General features: G+C 19.1%; 1 protein-coding gene across 1 annotated transcript in view; it reads left to right on the forward strand.

Moving 5' to 3' along the window:
* The first annotated feature begins 754 nt into the window (after positions 1 to 754).
* Positions 755 to 15,425, forward strand: part of LOC128953144 (zinc finger protein 782-like) — a 58,613-nt gene continuing 43,942 nt past the window's right edge. Inside the window, exons 1-4 of the mRNA XM_054298619.1 lie at positions 755 to 770; positions 1,460 to 1,684; positions 4,126 to 4,342; positions 6,789 to 6,882. Coding sequence (XP_054154594.1) covers positions 755 to 770; positions 1,460 to 1,684; positions 4,126 to 4,342; positions 6,789 to 6,882 — 552 coding nt within the window. The remainder of the gene's footprint in view (positions 771 to 1,459; positions 1,685 to 4,125; positions 4,343 to 6,788; positions 6,883 to 15,425) is intronic.

Here is a 15,425-nt window from a genome sequence, read left to right on the forward strand (position 1 = left end):
AAACATTTGCATCAAAAGGCAATTATAAAATACATAAATTAACTCATTTGAAGAAAAAACAATTTAAATGTTCAGTAAACGAGTGTTTAAAAACATTTACAACAAATCATTGTTTACGACAACACATATCAATAGATCATTCAATTGAACCCGAATTCAAGTGTGATTACAATAGCTGTGGAAAATATTTTACAAATTTAAAACATTTAAAACAACATAAATCTTCATCTAAATATAAGGCCATTCAAATGTGATGTCGATAACTGTGGCAAACAATTTACTATTAAAACATTTAAAACATCAACGAAATCATTCAGGAATTAAACCATTTAAATGTAATGTCAATGATTGTAATAAATGTTTTTCACAAAAGACTTCACTAAATTATCATAAATATTATTGTCATAAATAATTTTAGATTTATTTTTATATTATTATAAATAAATAACTAAACTTAATTTAAATAATTAGAATTAATGATAATTTATAAAATCAAAATAATTATATGATGATTTTTTTTAATTTATACTGTTAGTTATTTTAATTAAAAAAAATATTAGATCCTTAATTAATTAATTGGATTATTAAAAATATATATTCAAAAAATAAATTATACAGTAATAGATTTCCTATTATAACTATTCATAGTAATTGTTAATTCATAAACAATAATACAATTACAATAAAAGTTTTAATAAAAATAAATAACTAAATAAATAAAGGATAAAAACTTACTTTAATTATCTCCCAATCAATGGCCGGACTCATCGGTAAAGTTATATTCAAACAAACAATTTTGTAATCTCTCTCTCTCTCTCTCTCTCTCTCTCTCTCTCAGTATCTAAATGTTCACCAAATTGATGAAAATTGTTGACAACAAATGTTTGCATTTCTATGAAAATTACTGATTATAGTGACTGTTATGACAACAACAAGCAATTGAAGTGCTTTTGGCCTAAATGTCGGTATATTAACAATAATAAAAGGCTTTTACTTATACATCAATTGACGCATTCATCTATTAAATAGTTTGAATGTAATAAATGTAATAAAACATTCAAAACTCAATCAAATTTAGATTATCATAAAAAATCTAAACATTTATTGATTAAATATGTTTGCGATGTTAACGATTGTAGCAATAGTTTTAATACAACTTCAAATTTAAATCAACATAAATCTAGTGTTCATTTTAATAAAAAGTTTAAATGCTTTTATGAAAATTGTAATAAAACATTTACAACAAAGTTTGCGCTTAAAACACATGAAATTCAATATCATTTAAGGCAAATATTGTTTAAATGTGATGTTGATTATTGTAATAAAACATTTCTAACAAAATACAATTATAAATTACATAAATTAACTCATTTGAAGAAAAAACAAATTAAGTGTTCAGTAAATGAGTGTTTGAAAACATTTACAACAAATCATTGTTTACGACAACACATATCAATAGATCATTCAATTGATCGCGAATTCAAGTGTGATTACAATAGCTGTGGAAAATATTATACAAAACTCAAATATTTAAGACATCATTACCGAACTATTCATCAGAATATAAAACCAAACAAATGTGATGTCGATAACTGTGGCAAACAATTTGCTACTAAAACTGAACTTTTAAGACATCAACGAAAACATTCAGAAATTAAACCATTTAAATGTGATGTCAATGAATGTAATCAATGTTTTTTCACGAAAATATTCACTAAATTATCATAAATATTATTGTCATAAATAATTTTAGTTTTATTTAGCTATTAAAAATAATTAAACTTAATTCTATATAAATTGATTATTTAGTAAAATATAATAATAGTTATTATGTTTTAAATTATATTAGATTCTTAATTAATGAATTGATTTATTAAAATAAAAATTTTTAATAAATAAATTATACATTAATAACACTTACAAGCGATTCAAGTGTTTTTGGTAGAGATGGGCAAATAGAAAGTTTCTAATAAATTTCCCTGAGAAAGTTTCTAGAAAGTTTCTCAAGAATAAATTTCTATAGAAATTTAACTTTATTGTTATACTATGGGATCCCCATATCTATAGCTATTGAAATAATATATAAATAATGAGACATTAACTACTATTCATATAACATTACACTATACACTAATAAATGCGATACCTATATGTAAAATAATAATTATTTAATAATAATCAGTTTTCTAAAATTTTAATAATCATTTTATTATATATATAAGAATTTAAGATAATTAAATAAATTAATTTTTACTTTAATTAATAATAAAAATATTAATACTTATATTTAATTATTACTTGTAAAACTTGTATTTTACATAATAACTTATATCGAGAAAACAAAATTAACATGGGGATCCCATAGATAGAAATTTCTTTTAGAAAGTTTCTAGAAATTTCTCTATTATTTTATAAATTTCTCTTTTTTGCCAACACTAGTTTTTGGCCTAAATGTCGGTATAAAACTAATAGTAGACATAATTTTGATTATCATAAAACAATTCATACATTATATTAGCCATATAAATGTGATATTAAAGATTAATTAATGTCAACTAATAACTAAAAATAATTTATAAATTATTAATTTACTGATTATATATACTGCATATAAATATTTATTTTTAATTTTAATTATTTCCTAATCTATTAATGACGAATTTTTATCTGTTTTTTATTTCATTTATATAAATGATTTTTTTCGTTTATATATTTTACACACATTATTATATAGTATTTAAATTAAAAAATAATAATATTTATATATGAATGCAATTTCAATGATTTTTAAAAAAGTTATGTCAATAATCATATACAATAATAAAATACAACTAAATATTTTTTGAATATTTAAAAAATTGTTTAAAAAAATAATATAATAGTTATTATTAGTTTTATTAATAAAATCTTAATAATCAATAATATGAATTTTTTTTTTGTACTAACAAAGTGTGTAAATAGCGAAAGTAATAATAATTTGAGTGAAAGAGTGAGAGAGAGAGAGAGAGAGTGAGAGAGAGAGAGTGAGAGAGAGAGAGAGAGAGAGAGAGAGAGAGAGAGAGAGAGAGAGAGAGAGAGAGAGAGAGAGAGAGAGAGAGAGAGAGAGAGAACACAACAAACAATACATATCTTTCAGGTGTATCCCTCAAAAAACTCATCACAAAACGGTTTTTAGATACCGTTTCTAACGTTGAAATGGATATCATATCACTGTATATACAGATATATATATATTTATATTTAATCCTTAAACCTGTTTAATAATTGTTATTACATTATTACAGGTATACTAATACTAATGTATTTTGTGTTTTGATGTATATATATATAGTACTGGCCCTCAATTTAGTCCAACTCACTGATCAAAAAAAAACTTATTATAATTATATAAAAATATTATACTTAATCAATTAATATATCTTTAAAGCATAAATAAATTATACATTAATTGTTTTAATATAATGATAACTATGAACCACCTCTATATAAAATGATATGTCCTAATAAACTAATAATACTAATTAAACAGATAATAAATAGGTTTTAAGGATTAAACAAAAAAAACTCATATATAAAATGATATCTACTTTTCATATGATAAACATTTTTTTGGTATGATTTTCAATAGGCGATCAAAACACGAAATACATTAGTATTAGTATACCTTAAGTATAAAATGTAATAACAATTATTAAACAGGTTTAAGGATTAAATATAAATATATATCTGTATATAAAGTGATATGATATCCATTTCCTATTTTAATTATTGTTTGGTGTGATTTCAATGTGCGATCAAAACAACATATTAGTATTTATTTGGTATATTTTAGTAAAACAATAATAATGGAGTTGTTATTAAACAAAACTATTAATAAATTAAATAAATTTTATGAATTGAAATGTTTGTCATTAAAATTACAACAAATTAATAACAATTGCTATGAATTGTGTGAATCAATGGATGCCTTGAATGCAATGAATATTAAAACAACAAATGATTGCATTTCTATGAAAATCATTGATTATAGTGACTGTTATGACAACAACAACAACACATCTATGGATAACAACAAACAATTCAAGTGTTTTTGGCCTAAATGTCGGTATATTAATAATAATAAAGGGCTTTTACTTATACATCAATTGACGCATTCATCTATAAAACAGTTTGAATGTAATAAATGTAATAAAACATTCAAATCTAAATCATATTTAGATTGTCATAAAAGATCTAAACATTTAAATGTTAAATATGTTTGCGATTACAACGATTGTGGCAAATGTTTTACTAGTAATACATATTTAAAGCAACATAAATCTTGCGTTCATTTTAATAAAAAGTTTAAATGCTTTTATGAAAATTGTAATAAAACATTTACAACAAAATTTGCTATTAAAAGACATGAAAATCAATATCATTTAAAACAAATATTATTTAAATGTGATGTCGAATATTGTAATAAAACATTTGCAACTAAAGGAAATTATAAAATACATAAATTAACTCATTTGAAGAAAAAACAATTTAAGTGTTCAGTAAACGATTGTTTAAAAACATTTACAACAAATCATTGTCTACAACAACACAAATCAATAGATCATTCAATTGAATCTGACTTCAAGTGTGATTACAATAGCTGCATAAAATATTTTACAAATTTAAGAAATTTAAGTCATCATTACCGAACTTTTCATCTGAGTATAAAACCATACAAATGTAATGTCGATAACTGTGACAAACAATTTGCTAATAAATCTGAACTTTTAAGACATCAACGAAAACATTCAGGAATTAAACCATTTAAATGTAATGTCAATGAATGTAATAAATGTTTTTCACAAAAGTGTTCACTAAATTATCATAAATATTATTGTCATAAATAAATTTAGCTTAATTTTTTTGTATGTTATTAAAAATAATTAAACTTAATTCTATATAAAATGATTATTTATTAAATAAGTAAAATAATTATTTAATAATTTTTTTTCATTTATACTAATAGTTATTATGTTTTATAAATATATTAGTTTCTTAATTAATGAATTGATTTATTTAAATAAAAAATATTCAATAAATAAATTATAGAGTAATAGTTTTCATATTATTATTATTATTATTATTCAAAATATTTGTTAATTCATAAACAATATTAATACAATAAATGTTCATAAAATAAATACAATTTTATAATACTAATTTTTATAAAAATAAAAATAATTTTTTTGAAAAAAAATTTCCATATAAATCATTTTTTTATATAATATATAATATATTTTTAAATATATTAATTATTTGGTTTATTTTAATTAGTTTCTATTAATTATAATAATAATAAGATTATAATAATTAGTTTTTCACTCAATAATTTATAATGAAAATAATTAATAACATGCAAATTAAATGTAATTAACTATTTATAATTAAGTATATTTAAGAAAAAATTAACTTAAAATACTTATTAAAAATAAATAATAATTTTTTTTTTTTAAATTACAATATTGTGTTAATAATTTATAAATCATTATAATTATGTTTAATTTATTATTAAAAAATACATTAAATATATTAATATATAAAGTTATACTATAAAAAATATATACAATTTAATAATAAATTTATAAATGATTAAACAATGTATACTTATATATAAATACTAACGTAAAATAAATAAACTTATAATAATAATTATAAATTAATACAATAAAAATAAATAACTATTTTAAGGTTTCTACTAAAGTATTTCAAAACAAAAACAATAGTAATATTTTTGTTAATCTAAGGTAAAAGTAATATAGCAATCATTAAACAGGTTTAAGGATTATTAAACACTTAAAAGTCATATATAAACTGTAATATCCTTTTCCTATCACTAACTGTTTGGTGTGATTTCAATGTGCGATCAAAACAACAAAATAGTATTTATTTGATATATTTTAGTGAAATTTTCTAAAACAATAATGAAGTTGTTATTAAACAAAACTATTCATAAATTAAATAAATTTTATGAATTTAAATGTTTGTCATTAAAAGTACAACAAATTAATAACAAATGCAATGAATTGTGTGAAGCAATGGATGCCTTGAATGCAATGAATATTACAACAAATGATTGCATTTCTATGAAAATCACTGATTATAGTGACTGTTATGACAACAACAACAACACATCTATGGATAACAACAAGCAATTCAAGTGCTTTTGGCCTAAATGTCGATATATTAATACTAATGAAAGGCTTTTACTTATACATCAATTAACGCATTCATCTATAAAACTGTTTGAATGTAATAAATGTAATAAAACATTCAAAACTCAATCAAATTTAGATTATCATAAAAGATCTAAACATTTAAATGTTAAATATGTTTGTGATGTCAATGATTGTCGGAAATGTTTTACTAGAAATTCACATTTAAATCGACATAAATCAAGCTTTCATTTTAATAAAAAGTTTAAATGCTTTTATGAAAATTGTAATAAAATATTTAAAACAGAGGTTGGTATTAAATTACATGAAATTCAATTTCATTTAAAACAAACATTATTTAAATGTGATGTCGATTATTGTAATAAAACATTTGTATCAAAAGGCAATTATAAAAAACATAAATTAACTCATTTGAAGAAAAAACAATTTATGTGTTCAGTAAACGACTGTTTAAAAACATTTACTACAAATCATTGTTTACGACAACATAAATCAATAGATCATTCAATTGAACCACAATTTATTTGTGATTACAATAGCTATGGAAAATAATTTTACAAATCAAAAACATTTAAGACATCATTACCGAACTTTTCATCTAAGTATAAAACCATATAAATGTGATGTCGATAACTGTGGCAAACAATTTCCTACTAAATCTAATCTTTTTGTACATCAACGAAAACATACAGGAATTAAACCATTTAAATGTGATGTCAATGAATGTAATCAATGTTTTACACAAAAATGTTCACTAAATTATCATAAATATTATTGTCATAAATAATTTTACATTTATTTTTGGTTGTTTTTTTAAAACTAACTAAACCTAATTCAATATATAAAATCAAAATAATTATTTCATTTATTAATCATTTATTATTATATTTTAATACAAGTATTTTTTTTATTTACACTTTTATGAAACATCCTTGAAATTTTCTAAATTTCAAAATGTTTTAAATACTTTAAATAAATTATTTTTTTTATTAAAATAAATTTGAAATATCAAATAAAAAATTTTTCACAATTAATAATCAACAAAATAATAAATGTGATGTCCAGTATTGCGATAAAACATTTGATACTAATTGTGAATATAAATCATAAAAAATTATTTAAAATAAATAAAACAATTTTGTTGTTCAGTAAAACCAGTGTTTGAAAAGTGCTTTACAACAAATAATTTTATATATATACTAATTAATTGTATATAAAATTCATGATAATTTATTAAATAAGTAAAATCAAAATAATTATTTAATGAATATATTTTAATTTATACTAATAGTTATTAAATAGTTTTAAAATATATTAGAAACTTAATTAATCAATTGGTTTATTGGTTTAATTAAATGATTTTTTGTCTATATATTTTGCATACATTATTATATTGTATTTAAACAAACAATAATAATATTTATATATGAATCCTATTTAATGATTAATCTTTTACTAGATCTAGCGTTCATTTTAATAAAAAGTTTAAATGTTTTTATTTAAATTGTAATAAAATATTTACCAAAAAGTTTGGTATTAAATCACATGTAATTCAATTTTATTTAAAACAAAAATTTGTGATGTCGACTATTGTAATAAAACATTTGCAACTAAAAATAAATATAAAAGAAATAAATTAACTCATTTGAAGAAAAAACAATATATTTGTTTAGTTAGTGAATGTTTGAAAACATTTACAACAAATCATTGTTTACTTCGACACAAATCATGGGATCATTCAATTGAAGATCAAATTCAAGTGTGATTACAATAGCTGTTGAAAATATTTTACAAATTTAAAACAACATAAATAATATTTTCATCAAAATATAAAGCCATTCGAATGTAATATTTAAAATGTGATTAAAAAATCATCAATAAATTATCATAAATATTGATGTCATCAATAATTTTTATACACTAAATGTTATTTAATGTATTGCTAATTGATAAACTATTTTATATCTAATCTAAATCATATTTAGATTGTCATAAAAAATCTAAACATTTAAATGTTAAATATGTTTGCGATGTCAATGATTGTGACAAAAGTTTTACTTATAAATTACAATTACAAGTTGTAATACATATTTAAATCGACATAAATCTAGCTTTCATTTTAATAAAAAGTTTAAATGCTTTTATGCAAATTGTAATAAAACATTTACAACAAAGTTTGCTATTAAAAGACATGAAATTCAATATCATTTAAAGCAAATATTATTTAAATGTGATGTTGAATATTGTAATAAAACATTTCTAAATAAATACAATTATCAAATAAATAAATTAACTCATTTGAAGAAAAAACAAATTAAGTGTTCAGTAAATGAGTGTTTGAAAACATTTACAACAAATCATTGTTTACGACAACACATATCAATAGATCATTCAAATAAACAAAAATTTATGTGTGATTACAATAGTTGTGTCAAATATTTTACAAACAAATATATTTTACAAAAACATAAACAAACTATTCATCTGAATATAAAACCATACAAATGTGATGTCGATAACTGTGGCAAACAATTTGTTACTAAATCTTAACTTTTAAGACATCAACGAAACCATTCAGGAATTAAACCATTTAAATGTAATGTCAATGAATGTAATCAATGTTTTACACAAAAATCTTCACTAAATTATCATAAATATTATTGTCATAAATAATTTTAGTTTTATTTTGTTATTAAAAATAATTAAACTTAATTCTATATAAATTTATAATTTAGTAAAATATAATAATAGTTGTTATGTTTTAAAGTATATTAGATTCTTAATTAATGAATTGGTTTATTAAAATAAAAATATTCAATAAATAAATTAATACAGTAATAGCTTTCCTATTATTATTATTACGTAAGTAATTGTTAATTCATAAAAAATATTAATACAATGAATGTTCATAAAATAAATAAATATTAAATGATATTATTAATATTATTAATTTAGATAATATAACTAAACAAAAAAAACTACTATTAAAATCTAAACTGTTATATAATTTTTATTTTTTAAAAATTGAATGAAAAAACTTACTTTAATTATCTCCCAATCAATGGCCGGACTCATCGGTAAAGTTATATTCAAACAAACAATTTTTTAATATATATCTCTCTCTCTCTCTCTCTCTCAGTGTCTAACTGTCCACTAAATTGATGACAATTGTTGACATTTTTTGTCGATAATATATGCACTTCACTGAAAATCAGTTAATAATTTAAATCATTTAAATTATACAAATTGTTTATTATAATAGGTGTGTGTTTGTCATTAGTATCTATTACACTATTGTTATTATTATCGCACTCACTATAATCATTACAAATAATAATAGTTTAATAATTAACCGATTTTTGAATGCAATGTTTTCATAAACTTTTTGTTATCAATCAGCCATTACTTGTTTGTCATTCAATTGATTCAATTATCACTTTTTTTATTTTCATCAAAAAACTGATTATTTTCATAATTGTCTTAATTATTATTAAACATTTGACAACTGTTTATATTATATCACTGATTGAATTTAAAATAACTTTATTTAAATTATTATTATTATAGCAATTATTACAACTAATTAAATCATATCGTTTGTTGTATTAATTTTTATTTATTTATTGTTTTAATTTAGTCATCAAATAAACTTTTATACAAAAAAAATTGCATTCATTCATACATACTATACGTTAATATTTTTAAAATTTTATTTTTATCTATTAATAGTATTATATTTTAAATTATTAAAAAACCAGTTGAGAATGCTAGAAAGCATTTCCACACGAATTCCTAATCATAATTAAAAATTAAATTCAGTATGATAAAATAAAATCAACTATAGTTATGTAGAGTATCAAATGATTTAGTATGACAAAATAAACAACTATAGTCATGTGGGGTATCAAATGATTCAGTATTACAAAATAAACTACTCTTTTCCTAAAAAATAAACTTAAAAACGAAAAAAAATAAAAAATCAATATTCAAAAAAATTAAAAAAAAATTAAAAAAAAATTCAAAATTTTTTTAATTAATTTTTGGACACCATTTTCTTCAATTTCCTAAAAAATAAACTTAAATAAGAAAAAAAACAAAACAAAAATTGTAGCGGATAGTGGATTCGAACCTATGTCCTCGTGGGACAGACAGACCGACAGACAGACAGACAGACCGACTTATAGAATGCATATACGTATTCCTTTCAGGAATTCGTGAATATATAAAACAATTTGTTAATTTAAAATCTTATAAATTAGTAGTCTTTTATTTACTATTAGTAGTAATATTTATATATTTTATTTAAAAAAATAATTAAAGTAAAAATTCAAATAAAATAATTTGAGTCCGAACTTATAACATTTTATTACATTAATTAAAGAGTTATAATTATGTTTATTTTAATTTATTACAGTTTTAAATACATGTATACTGTATATAAACAAAATGAAATTATCTTTTAATATAAGATAAAATAAAATTATTTTATAGTAAAATAAATAATTAATGTTTTTTAAAAAATAATACAAAAAATTGCATATTTTATAGTTTTTATAGTTTATTTAATAATATAATGTTGATAATAATAATTAGTATTTAAAATTATATTAATATAACTATAATAAATTAATTTTACTATTATATAAGAAAATAATTATTTAGATAAATAAATTTTAAATTAATAAGTAGTTATTATTACAACTAAATTTATTACTATTTTATTGTATATTTCTATTTATTAATATATAATATGCTAAATTTATAAAAATAATAATTAAATAAAAAAATATCAACTAATCCATCCTACTAAAATAATTTTCTAACTAATTATATAATTAATATTAATTACTTTATTAATTATTTATTACAGTTTATAAAATTAAATAAAAACAAAAATCTTTTGAATTTTAAAAAAATAATATAATTATAATTAATATAAATGTTGCAATTAATGCATATTAAAATATTAGTATTAAAAATAATCATTTAATTCATATTAAATAGTAACATATAACTAATATTATTATAAACTTAAATTTTGTTTTATAAATTTGTATTAATTAATTTTAATAATTTAAACTTAAATTTTTACATAATTTATTACTTTTATTAGTGATTATATTTAAATTAAAAAACACTTAAATTACTATTATAAGTATATTGTATTAACAGTTTTTTCAATAATGTTTATTATAATGTAATAATAGTTAAATAAAAATAATAAAAATTAAGAAAAAACTATTAATTTATCAAAAAATATTTTATCAATAATTGTAATTGATTTATCAATCTCTAAAACTATAAGAAATTATAAATGTTTTAATTAAATCCATTAACTAAAACAATTTTTTAATTAAATCCATTAACTAAAACAATTTTTTAATTAAAAAAATAATAGTATTTATAAATACAATTATGATTAAAATAATTTACTATTATGTACTATATTTATATTATATTTTAATGTTATAATAACTTAATTAATTAATAATAATAATTAAAATAATCCTAAATAAATTCAAATAATTTTTTTTCAATAAAACTAATCCTGAAACTAAATCATTATTAAATTTTTAATTAACTTAATACTATTTTTAAAAAATTATAAAAATAATTTTACAGGTAAAATAATATATAACTAAAAAAAATAATAGTAATAATTTTAAGAGCGACCTCATAATTTTAGAAATTTATTTTATTTAAAGTATTATAATTATATATAATTATTTACTAACAGTTTACTAAACAAAAGCAATAATACAAAACAATTTATCTGTTAATTTGGGCAATAAATAAATATTTTTATAAAATTAATTAATTATAATTCAAACCTATTATAAATCTATTTATCAACAACAACAACACACGTGTGGATAATAACAATAACACGCGATTCAAGTGTTTTTGGCCTAAATGTCGGTTCAATAGTAATACTAAAAAAAATTTACTTAAACATCAATCAATACATTTATCCGGAAAACCCTTTAAATGTAATAATTGTTATAAAAAATACAAATCTTTGTCATCATTGAATTATCATATAAGTGCTGAACATTTAAATATTAAATATGTTTGCGATTACAACGATTGTGGCAAATGTTTTACTAGTAATTCACATTTAAATCGACATAAATCTAGCGTTCATTTTAATAAAAAAGTTTAAATGTAATTATGAATATTGCAACAAATTATTCACACAAATATGTTCATTAAAATCGCATAAAATGTTAATTCATTTAAATCATAAACAATTTCGATGTGATGTCGAGTATTGCGGCAAAATATTTTCATCTAAAAGAGATTATAATAAACACAAATTAATACTTGAAATCTAAACCGCGATTTCATTGTTTAGTTAATAAAAAGTGTTTGAAATGTTTTACAACAAATCATTGTTTACGACAACACTTATCCAGAGATCATTCAATTGAACCCAAATTTCGATGCGATTATAAAAATTGTCAAAAAATATATTTTACATCAATTTGTTTGCGACGACACAAACTTACTAAACATTTGGCTATTAATGCCATTTAAATGTGATGTCAATGATTGCTATAAATATAAAACAAAAACATTGTTATTAACTATTTTATTTAATTTATTTTTTTGTAATTTCAAAAACAATAATTATATTTAAATTGTCTTATTTATTTACCAAGAAAAATTGTTTATAAAAAATAAAATATTATTTATAATTATTTAATTAATAAAGAAAAATTGCATATGAATTAAATGAGTTATAAGTTATTAAATATTAGTTTATTTGCTAATTATTACTAATAATAATTCAAATCATAAAATATATATACTTTTGTTATCCAGTTTTTATATACAATCATTAATTTTAATAATAAAATTAATTATATTTTTAAAAATAACTAAAGTCCATTTAATTTGACTTAAAAGTAATATATATTTATATAATTATTGTTATATTTAATGTTTTTATCATCTAATATTATAATAATAGTAAATTAAATAAAAGTATATTATAAATTATAAAAAATAACTATTAATTTCATTAATTTTTTTATTTAATTTGCCTTAAAAATAATATATATATTTATTTAATTATTGTTATATTTAATGTATACAATAAATATTATAATAATATGAAAACTTAATGGAAAAATTATATATATATTTATATATTTGGCTAAATATTTTTAACCAGAAAATAAAATCTTAATTATCATAAAAAATATTGTCATTAATTATTTTATTTTGTAATTAAATTAATAATAATATTGCTTATATTTTTATGTTATTATATTTTTTATAAACAATAATTGTATTACAAATATTTCATATTACAGTTTAATATAAGTTTAAACTCATCAAACATATGGACGACACATGTGTTTTACAAATTACAATATAAGCTAAACTAATTGTAAACTGATTTTACAATTTTGCTAACAATATATATGATAATACAGTAGATATGTAAACCCTGTTTATTACTTATTCAGTGAGTGAGTGAGTGATAGGTTTACTAGAAATATTCAGTACAATTAGTTTGTTTCAAAAGAAAATAAAACCGATTTTTAGTATCAGTTGTTAAACATTGCTAATGAAAAACACAATATAAGCGCCAAAACTAATTGTCTGACTATCGGAATCTGTTATTACTAAAATAAATAATTAAAATAATAAATATTATTAAACAGGTTCATCAAAATACAACAATAGAAATACAGTATTTATGTTAACCTATATGTTTTTATGTTAAATAAAGTAAATAGTAATACAAATTATTAAACAGGTTTAAGGATTAAATAAATAAATATATATATATCTGTATATATAGTCATATTATACCCATTTCCTATTTTAGTCATTGTTTGGTGTGATTTCAATGTGCGATCAAAACAACACAATAGTATTTATTTAATATAATTTAGTCGAAATTTTCTAAACAATAATAATGGAGTTATTAATAAACAAAACTATTAATAAATTAAGTAAATTTTATGAATTGAAATGTTTGTCATTAAAATTACAACAAATTAATAACAATTGCTATGAATTGTGTGAAGCAATTGATGGCTTGAATGCAATGAATATTACAACAAATGATTGTATTTCTATGAAAATCACTGATTATAATGACTGCTATGACATCAACACACGTAAGGATAATAATAACAAGCGATTCAAGTGTTTTTGGCCTAAATGTCGGTTTAAAACTAATTTTGAAAGTTTTTTAGTTAAACATCAATTCATTCATTCATCACATAAGCTAATTAAATGCAGTTATTGTATTCAAACATTCAAAACATTGTCAGCTTTATATTATCATAAAATTGCTAATCATTTAAATATTAAATATGTTTGTGATGTCAACGATTGTGGCAAAAGTTTTGCTAGAAATTCAGATTTAAATCTACATAAATCTAGCGTTCATTTAAATAAAAAGTTTAAATGTAATTATGAAAATTGCAATAAATTATTTACACAAATGGGTCATTTAAAAACACATAAAATGTTAATTCATTTAAAACATAAACCATTTCGATGTGATGTCGATTATTGCGGCAAAAAATTTTCATTTAAAAGCCGTTATAATAGACATAAATTATTACATATATCTGAACCACAATTTCATTGTTCAGTTAACAACAAGTGTTTGAAAACATTTACAACAAATCATTGTTTACGACAACACATATCCAGAGATCATTCAATTGAACTAAAATTTCGATGCGATTATAAAAATTGTCAAAAAATATATTTTACATTAAATTGTTTGCAACGACACAAACGTACTAAACATTTGGCTATTAAAGCCATTTAAATATGTGATGTCAATTTTTGAGATAAATATTTTTAACGAAAAAATATTGTGATTAACTATTTTATTTTATTTGTTTTTTTTTTTGTAATTTCAATTATAATTGTTTTATTTATTAAACAAGAAATATTTTTTTTAAATTATTCAATTAATAATGAAAACTTTTTAGTATCAGTTGTTATACATTGGATATCCATTGCTATTGAAATAAAACACAATATAAGCGCAAAAACTATTGTTTTGTTTGTTAAGACTCTATTTGTTAGTAGTATTGTTATCTGTTGTTATTATTTCTATTGTTTTTTTGTGTACTAATTTGTTGTCAATTTTAATATTAATTATAATTAATGAGAAATGGATATAATTAATAAAAAAAATTTAATATCAAGTATTTGTTGAATATATTATGTGTATTG

The sequence above is a fragment of the Oppia nitens genome, unplaced genomic scaffold (assembly GCF_028296485.1).
Source record: "Oppia nitens isolate AA-2021 unplaced genomic scaffold, nextdenovo-longstitch-racon4-pilon3 scaffold20_pilon_pilon_pilon, whole genome shotgun sequence".
Lineage (NCBI taxonomy): Eukaryota > Metazoa > Arthropoda > Arachnida > Sarcoptiformes > Oppiidae > Oppia > Oppia nitens.